A 9,904-nucleotide genomic window follows, 5' to 3' on the forward strand; every position below is an offset into this window, starting at 1 on the left:
AAGTTTTATAAACCCTAGATTTGTGTAGGATTTGCAAATGAGCGTTACGGCATTACAGCCAACGCCTCGCGGGCATTGGGAAGGTGTGGATTAATTTTTATGTGAATTTGAATTTAATTTTGTGGAAAGCCAGCTTCATGTCTGCACTGATCCCGCGTTGCATTTGTGTTTTGTTTTGTTTGCTGAGCACAGTATACCCAGTACGTGCAAAAGAAGCACAGTAGGAAGGAAACTCCCAGAGTTTGAGAAACAACAGATCTTTGTTGGGACAGCTCAGCAGTTTGTTTAAGCTGGCGAAATGCTGCTGAAGTAATAGGAGCTTTACTAATTTACACTAAGTTTGCTCTTTTATTTTCAAATAACTTGGCTTCATAAAGTGAATTACGGAAATAAAACTTAGCAGGACAGAAAGAAACAAGAGGAAAATATTTTTCAGCAGAAGGGAGGGTGCAAAGATAGACACTGGGAAATACAAAATTATGGTTTTTGATGGCACTGAAAGAGTAAGAGAGGTTCTGATTCAGCCTCCGACAGAGCCACGTACCAGAAAAAGGTATTTGCAGTTTTAAAAGTCAAGGTCCCTTTGTGGCTCTTACTTAAAATTTACATTATCAGAAGAGGGATTATTAATCCTGTGAGGCTGCTGTCACTGCATATCTTCCAGACTGCCCTAATTGCAATGGTAGCCTGGAAAACATGTATCCACCCTTGAGGCTTAAATAATTCATACGGTGAGAACGCAATATGGATCTGCTGTGATAATTTGATTTAAGAATCACTGATTGAACCTACTCCATTTTGCTTTGTTTCCAATTTAGAGGTACTTTTTGAAAATAAATGTATCTTTTAGAAGTTCAAGGCCTATTTGAGGTCATTCCATATGAATGGATATTAATGGCTGTTTCATTCTTCCCTTTGGAATATGAATTTCAAATTTGCATATAGCATTATTAATATATGGCTTTATAAGTGAAGCGTAATTGTATATAATTAGGTTGCTATCATTGGTCTTGTGTTAGATAGTACAGTAGGAGTTGCACCAAGAGCTACTGCTGTGAAGCCAGTGCCTTAGGCAACACATAACTATGCTATTGCACACCTAATCTTTGATGATGTGCGTTTTCAAATGAATTGCTGGATGATAATTGTTTTGGTTAGATAGACAGTAGTAATTTTTAATGGTTTAATGAAACGGTGTGATTTATAATATACGTGAAATAATAAATGAGATACTAATAAGTGGAGTGAATTTTGTGAAAATAATTATTTGCAAATTGTGCAAGAGAAAACGAGAAGCACATTCCACTGTGCGAAGAAAGATCAAAGCTCGCATCAGTCCCACCAGTCCTGGCACACGTGCTGGTCAGGAATGGGTTGATTAAAGCGGGGATTAACTCCCTGCTGTCCTGAGTTGTATTGAATGCAGGAGATTGCCTGTGAACCTGGCTAGAAACAGGGCTTATCTGAACCCACCCTGAATTTTGCTCTCCAAACCCGTCTGGCGGGTTGTGTGAGCTCACCCTCCCTCCGCACATACTTGACTGGTGTTTCTATAGCTGCTGAGCTGAGGTCTGACATATGCAAGATTGGCATGGATTTCCATTGCTGCCTGCGAGATACGGACTTGGTAGGCTGAACGTGCTGCAGCATTGCCATCTTTGCTTTTTGAAAGAAAAGCATTTTCTGTGAACCTGATTGCAACTGAGGTAGAAACTGTGGACAGTGCTGTGATTCAAAACACACCTGAAAGCAAAAAGTAAAAGCCTAGGGTCGAGTTCTTTCTTGGCTAAAGCTGGCCTGTTACCTTGCACTTGGTCGAGATTCTTGCAGTTGATACACTTTGCTGTGCAGAGAGCCACGAGTTTCACTAGGCACGACTCGTTGCCCATACTTTTCTTAGTCACTGTGAATAATCATTGCAGAGCCCAGACTTGGGGTTGAAAGTCATGATCAGCTGACATGGTTTGTCTGTCCTTTCACTGTTTGGCATGCAGACCCAGCACAGCCCTGCTGGATCCCAGCTCCCCGGAGTTCTCGGCGGTTGTTTCTGTCAGTGACTGGCTCCAAGCCATTAAAATGGAGCGATACAAGGATAACTTCACAGCTGCTGGCTATACCACCCTAGAGGCTGTGGTGCATATGAACCAGGAGTAAGTACTCAGCGCAATAACAAAAAAACTGGTAAATCTGGATTTAATCAGCCTCCTTTGCTTTGTGCTGCATATCATTACACTCATTAAAGGAATGGAATGCCTTTCATTTGGACGGAGTATGACTTTAAAATGCCTCCACAATGCCTTCACTTATTTAATTAAACATTTCTGTACATCTGCCTTGCTTTTGCTGTGTTGCATGTGGCTGACTTTTAATATTTGTCTCTGCATCAGCATCTGACCCACAGTTCTCAGCCTTCTTCTCTTGCTTTCCCAGCGACCTGGCCAGGATTGGGATCACTGCCATCGCGCACCAGAACAAGATCTTGAGCAGCGTTCAAGCCATGCGCACCCAAATGCAACAGATGCACGGCAGGATGGTGCCCGTCTGAGCCAGTACTGAATAAACTCAAAACTCTTGAAATTAGTTTACCTCATCCATGCACTTTAATTGAAGAACTGCACTTTTTTTACTTCGTCTCCTCGCCCGTTGAAATAAAGATCTGCAGCATTGCTTGATGTACAGATTGTGGAAACTGAGCGTGTGTTGGGAGGGGGGCCTCCAGAAATGACAAGCCGTCATTTTAAACCAGACCTGGAACAAATTGTTTCTTGGAACATACTTCTCTGTTGATCAACGATATGTAAAATACATGTATCTATATAAATATAATGTCACAGTCAAGTTTTGATGCTATGTTTGCTGCCAGATACTGTGCTTAAAAAACAAAATTACTTTTCTTCTCCCTGTGACCTGTAGGATTATCAACCATAGTGTTTTATTTGTGGGTGAAACCACAGTTGTGCATCTTTCACTGGAATGAAGAATCTGCCCTAGGATATTTTTTGCAGACTCGATGCAACGCTGATACCTTGCAGAAACCTCATTGAGAATATCATTTGGCTAATCAGTGCTTGGCGATTAGCAATCTACCCATGTATGGGTTTGAGACCATGGAATGACACACCTCATGGATTACTGGGCAGCACTGGACTTCTGGGAAGACTGTTGGCTATTGCTGTGCTGAATTCTGCCACTTAGAGAGGTTTCATGATCATCTTGCCAGCAGTCAGCTGTGGTAGTTATGGCTGTGGAGCTTTCAGACTTTTCTTTGTCAAGAAGCGGTTCAACTTGCCACATGGAGAAGGTCAGTGAAACTACAGTGTCCAACATGTTCGTGGTGCTGTGGTATTGTTTTGGTCACACACTGCACCTGAGAGCAAATTCAGAAATGATTTAGGGGCCTTGTATGTCATATAGTTCTTTTTAATCATTGCTGTCATTCTGAATCCCCAACAGTTCCCTCAGTTGGACAAGTCACACGTAGCATACCCACAGTGTTGCTCACATCACTTCTCTCACTTTTAACAATAACTTGCTGATTTTAACCATAACTTTCCCTCACCCCCAACCTTCTTAGAAAACAACTTGTTCAGAACATGGAATGCTAAATTCAGATCCTGTCATCGCATGACAGCTTAGTAAAAACTGTTCTGCAGTATTACTTATAAGAGCTTTACCATTTGCAGAACTTTAATATTTCTTTTAAAAAATGTCTTAAACCAGCATGTTTTAATGTCCTGTTGCCAGCAGTCATCACTTTAAAGACCTGTACTTGCAGCAGTAAAAACTCTTCTGCTTAAGCGCAGAGATACTTTTAGTTTTCCCTTGCTGTAAACATGTTGCATTATTGCTGAGATTATCCTTTTATGTAGACAAAAAATACGCCCAATTTGTTGGCCAATTTGCAAAAAAAATGATTTGTTGGAAGTCTAGTAACAGTAATTCAAACCACTCCAATATTTTCCAAACAAAATGAACAGTTTTCTCCATAGAAAGTGAAAACTCAGAAGGCTGCACAGGTGGCCGATTTTCAGCACTGCTAGTGAAGCCTTTCTTGTTGCAAAATATATCCATTGAGAGGACATGCACTTGAATGTCTTTTTAGCTGGAGGAGAGAGGTTTGAAAAATAGAAGGTGGCACAGGCATGTATCTGACATCCCCATTTAGGTGTGTTGTGAAGATGAGACTTGAAAGGGCGAAGGGCTCCCCTTGAGCACCCTAGAGAGCAGAGGCTGCAGCCTGTGGCATGTGCCATCCAGCCCCCTTTCATGTTGGAATTGCCTCTCCTCCTGCTTTCTCCTGTCCTTTGGGAAATCCTTCCCCTCTCCAGGGAGACGTTTAACTCCGCGGCCTGCTCCCATCTCAGCTCTTTTCCACTGATGTGAATTAGCAATTGCACCTGCCAAGGAGATGCTGGCTGGCCCAAGATACAGTTGTGCTTCTCTTGGGAAATCTTGGGGAGATGTTGGGGCAGATGTACGTGTTTGTCTTGTAGCACTGTCTAATATTCATGCTTTCTTTTTGTGCAGGGAAATTACATTTTGCCTTCATGGCCTCCTAGCCCATCCTGTTGATCTCATTGACCATGGAGGAACACAGACTGGATCCTGAAGCCTTCTGAATCCATGGTTGCGTCTTCCCTAGCACTGATTCTCGAAACCACGCACTGAACAGTTGTCAGGCCCTGAAAAGAGTGTGACTTTTACTTTTTTTTTTCCTTGCCACTCATTCCAATTTTGCTTCATTGAAAGATAGCTAACTCAGTAAGATTCAGCACCCAGTTGTCACTGGAGGAATGTACTGTGTCAGAGCCTCGCAGACTTGTTGGTTTTTTATTCCCTTCTGCTTTCTATTCCCACCTTGGATTTTATTTATATATTCTGTTATTCTCTATCCTCACTCCCCTGCCTGCTGCTGCTTCATCTGAGATGGACGCAGGTGGCAGAACATCACACATCTTACTATGGACGCCGGGCCAGGCGCCACAGTGGAGAACCCAGTTGCTGTGAGCTGCCTATATACATTGCTGACGTGACATTTTACATGAAACGTGCCATTGCAGTGATATAAATATATTTTTTTTCCTTGAATGGATAATGGATTATTATCTCCTCTGAAAGGTGCGTATGTGTGTTCGTGTGCGTGCGTGTGTGCAAATCACCTTGTGTGTACAACTGCCTGTGAATGTGCCCAAAGCATCCCTGGGAGCCTTGTGACGTCCCTCTGCCTTTTGAGCACGGCCAAGCAGCTCAGCTCTGCAGTGGTGACAGGAACACGCATTAAGAAGTGTTGAAATTTCTGTGTCTGTAGGTGTGCTTGTAACTGCCACGCTACGTGTAATGAGTAGTTCTGCAGCCTAAAACGGGGACAGTTTCAAGTTAGTTTTGAAGTTGTGGATTACAGGATCCATAAGGGTGCTAAAGATTTTCTTAAATGTTTTTTCTTCTTCCCGATGTTCTGTTCATGATCCAGAGCAACCATTTTCTCAGTGACAAGGTGATGGAGGCAGCACCTGCATATCCATCCAGTGATAACCCTGACCTGAACTCTTAAGTAGCCTTTTTTATCTGCAGAAGTGGGGTTTTAAAGACTTGCTGAATGCGAACAAATATATGCAGTTCTTCCATTCACAGAAGCACCTTGCTCTGCGTGCAAGCTGTGAAAACTTGTAAGTTAATAACCCAAACACCAGTTTGCTCCCTGCACAGTTAAGGAATGAAATCGCAACACTTCCAAGATTGCCGTCATTAGCCAGAGAGCTGCGGCTGCCATAGGAGCATGGGAAGTGCCGAGGAGCAGTGCTGCTGCTCCCTGATGCTGCCTGCCACAGCTTTCTGCCTTTGGAGACGCAGGCCAGTTCTGAGGGGGGCTGCGTGCCAGAGCCTGGGGAGCGTGCATGCTGCTGGCCTCCCACAGGACCGCCACACACTGCAGCGCCCCACTGGTCAGCCCAGAGACGTCCTGGGACAGGGATATGGGTGCACCGCTCTGAACGAGAGCGCAGCACAGGCCGCAGCCACAGCCCGCCATCCCAAAGCCTCTCCCCTCCTCGCCGGCCCTTTCGGGACCATGCCCAGAAGGAGCCGGGCCTGGGGTTGGGCGCAGCGCCCCGGGGCTGTGCTGGTGCAGCTGGTGCAGGATTGCTGCAGGATTGCTGCCAGCTGCCGTCCCACCGCTCAGTGCAGGGCCGGCTGCAGCACTGCCTGCTGGGGAGGAGGTTGTCCTGCTCGCCCCCTGCGCGGTCGCGTTGGTCCAGGTTTCCTGCTGTACTCATTTTGTGATGGCTCCATGTATTAAAAATATGTATGTATAAAATACAGAAGGCTGGAAGCGACCAGTGAACGGGACTTAAAAAGCAGTATTTTTTTTTATGTGACATTTTCATAACCAGAAAGAAAAAAAAAAAAAAAAAACCACAAAAAAACCCTGAAATACTAACCAGACGAATAAAAAGAGAGTGCATTTATTTTTTTGTATCACTGCAAGTATGTTGGAATATGCAAGGACTGTGGTTAAAATTAGAATGTATGAGGCATATTATAATTTAGTTCATACTGAAAAAATCTAACAGCATTTCTTGGTTCGTGCATTTGAACGATCTCTGGGTTAGATAAATAGATTTTCTATTTTGATTTAATTTGTAATGTTTTTCCCCTCCATGAATTTTAGGTACACATAACTTATGTCATTTATTTATGGTCTTTTATACCTAGTTTGTAAAATTGTAAAATAGCAAACAGTGCAAACATTTGCATTTGAAAATAATAAAGTAGTTGCTGTACAAACCTATTTCTAATTATCGCATCTTTTTATTATGTAGCACTTATCCACATCCAATACGAATCCAAAACTCAAAGCAGTAGTTGTGGCATTGCCCCAAAGCGATCAGCGCTACAGCAGCTTTCACAGCAGCGTGCTTCCACGTTTGTCTGAGCCGTGCAGCTCCCATGCGCGTTAGTTTGTTGCCACGGCGCGGGCCGCGCCACGTGCTGCACGCCACAGACACGGCTCGTTGGAAACCACCTGCAGTTTCACCTCCGATTGGGAGGTGGGATGGGTGCTGCAATAACTTCCATGACTTCTCCTTGTGAAGCCCGCCCTGCGTATGGCTGCTACGGCTGAGCAAAGCGCTGCAGGATGGCGGTACCGCTGCACGTGAACCGGCGGGCCGTGCTCTCGGGCCGCCCGCTATGCTCCGTGCCGCCCAGCCACCGTTCGGTGCCGGAGCAGCGGCAGCACGCGCTGCAGGCACGCGCCCAGCCCGGCACAGGTGCAGCAAAAGGCGCGAGCCGCGCCGCCCATCCTCACCTCATCTGGGGGCTGCAGCCGAAGGGGGAACATCTCCGCTTGGAGACTGCCTCCCTTTGGGGGTTCCGGCGAGCCCTGCTGCTCAGAAAGGGTAAGCGATTCCTTCTTTATTACTGAAGCGTCACCACTACTTTTTGGGGCGATCCGAAACTGGTTAAAGGCTGGGTATCGGCCATCTCCCGTCCCGGCGCGTCCTGCAGGATCGCGGCGTTGTCTCGGCTGTAAGGCACGCGGCTGGTGCTCAGGGGAGACGCGGTGGCAGAGAGGAGGAGCGGCGGGGGAGCGCTGGGCGGGACGCTGAGCGCTGCGAGCGGACCTGGGAGCGGCTGTTGGGTACGAGGCGTTGTTGAGTGATGGGAGCGCCCGGACTGCGCCCAGGGTACTGTGCTCTTAACCAAACCGTCCTTAGCAGCCCTGCTGAACTGAGGGCCGATGGACTTTTGCACTGCAACTGTGTGAATTGTGTACGTACGCAGCCCAGAGTTACTGCAGAAGGGATGGTCGCTCTTCTGGATGTTTCCTTAAGCTTTTGATTCGTCTATTCAACAAACGCTTTGAACCGAGTTCTTCTTCCTGGTAGGGATTCCAATGGAGCCGATGAAGCTGCCCCTCTCGGCCGCGGTCACCGGGAGGCCCCGTGGATGGCATGGGAGCAGTGTGCTTTTAAAGGCACTTCACGGTGCCCTTTTGTATTTGGGAAAAGCAGCAGTCTGCGTGCTCCTCTGGTGCCTTTATTTGGCCAGGCTGAGTGTTAAGAGGAAACATGATTTGGCTGGAAAAACAGACTCTGTTTCACACCAAGAAAAGCTTTTACAAATAGTTCAGCTTTATGGCAAAATGAAAGCAAAACCTGCACATCTCTTTCAGAAGTCGCTGTTAAAACGTCCAGGCAGGGGTCAGGTTATTTGTCAGGGTATTTGTCTCTCTGTTCTTTTCCAGTTCTTGTTTCCAAACCTTGGGAGTCATTCCATTACAAGCTTTACCACAACTATTCCATTTTCTTCAAGTGACATGGATTTTATTGAAGTATTCCCTTACGGAAAGACACTTGTTCTCTCTCTCTACTCCTCACTTTTCCATCTATTTACACAACAGCGTGAGGACAGAGATTCTAGTTAGTGGGAGTTATGTTTGCATCTGATGTCAATGGATGTAGCTGCCCACAGACTGAGCGTGGAGCAGTGAGGAATCATTCATACAGTGACACTGGGGCCACTTTAGACATGTCAAGAAAAATAAAATGGGTTTTGACAATTGGAAGGAAGAAAAAAAAGAAAAGCAATCTTGTTATGCTCTAAATCAACAACATGATTAAAACTAGAGCTGTGTTTGGGGCCTTGACCTCAGTTATTTTACTCTTTCTTGTGTATGGAAGTACCCTTGGGCCATTGCCTGATTCTCTGTAGACTGGGTTACAGATCTCTGATGTATCTGATTTCTGGCTGTGGCCCTGAACCTAATTCTTTGTTTACAGCAGCCTCTAAGAAAGTTAAGTGAATATGTAGAAACTTTATTTAAAGAAAAAACAACAAAAAACAACAAGCTAAAGCATGCTTTTTTAATCAGCTTAGTAAAATGCGTTCTCCATGGGTGGATGGAAGGAGTAGCCATAGGAATGCACTATAGTAAATTTCTTCTATGCATACCTATATATATGGGCAGTTCTTGTCAGTACTCTGCTGTGGATGACTAACCCCTAACCAGACCTACAAGAGAGAGTGAAATCCTTGCTTTTTATGGTGCTCTTGAACTTCAGCTTCTGTTCTATCCACATAGTGCTCACTGACCTCTGATCTCTGCTATGCACAGATGGAGAGAATAAATGGAAAACTCCACAGCCCCCTCCTTCCATTCAGTGAGTGCCAGGTGGGCAGCGATGCACGGGCACTATGCACTCTGCTTTGCATGGGGCTGCCAAGAGCAGCAGAGCCAGGACCAGGGCCTGTACTGTACTGGGCTGTGACCACATACAAAGGGGCAAACAACCTGAAAAGCTGGGTGCTGCTTCCCAGAGATGCCAGGAGAGCAGTTGCTGTGTTTGGAGGATTCACCACAGCACCATTTCCCTGTGGTACCGTCGGGCAGGAGAGCCACTCCTCCCAGGCACAGGGATATTGCCTTCCAAGTGCCACTGGCTTCTAAAACTGATGTCAGGAAACTCTCCCTACACAGGTGCTGCTTCACTTCCACCTGCCGGTGCTGCAGCCTCTGCAGAGTTCAGAGCTCATTAGTGCTGCAGCCAGGTTATCATCCCAGCCAGGTGGAAGAGATCATCAACCTTTTTTTAATCAGCTTTAGAAGTGGGTGTAGTTGATCCAAGAACAAAAAGCATTCACTGACTGCTAAATCCAATCGGCTGTGGGTGACTGATTACTTTAAGCTTTCTTAATTGATTGACTGTGGGATTTCTGTGAAGGAGTTATTCGTTATTCTGGCACAAAGTCTTGAACTGAAACAACTTGCAAGTTGAGTATTAAACCTGTGGTTGAGTTCAGTGGTGCTGTGCATTCAAGCAAATGAGAGCTGTGCTGGATTAGAATGGATGTCTTTACCTCTTGCTTAATAACAGTGATGAGAGGAATAAGATTATGGATCCCT

The 9,904-nt window shown here is 45.5% G+C and overlaps 1 protein-coding gene across 1 annotated transcript in view; it reads left to right on the plus strand.

The window, feature by feature from the left end:
* Positions 1-6,424, plus strand: part of EPHA4 (EPH receptor A4) — a 92,576-nt gene extending 86,152 nt beyond the window's left edge. Inside the window, exons 16-18 of the mRNA XM_048954907.1 lie at positions 1,995-2,150; positions 2,431-3,301; positions 4,528-6,424. Of these exons, the coding sequence (XP_048810864.1) occupies positions 1,995-2,150; positions 2,431-2,545 (271 nt within the window). The 3' untranslated portion in view covers positions 2,546-3,301; positions 4,528-6,424. The remainder of the gene's footprint in view (positions 1-1,994; positions 2,151-2,430; positions 3,302-4,527) is intronic.
* Positions 6,425-9,904: the final 3,480 nt, after the last annotated feature.

Source organism: Lagopus muta, chromosome 9, assembly GCF_023343835.1.
Source record: "Lagopus muta isolate bLagMut1 chromosome 9, bLagMut1 primary, whole genome shotgun sequence".
In the NCBI taxonomy this organism is placed as follows: Eukaryota; Metazoa; Chordata; class Aves; order Galliformes; family Phasianidae; genus Lagopus; species Lagopus muta.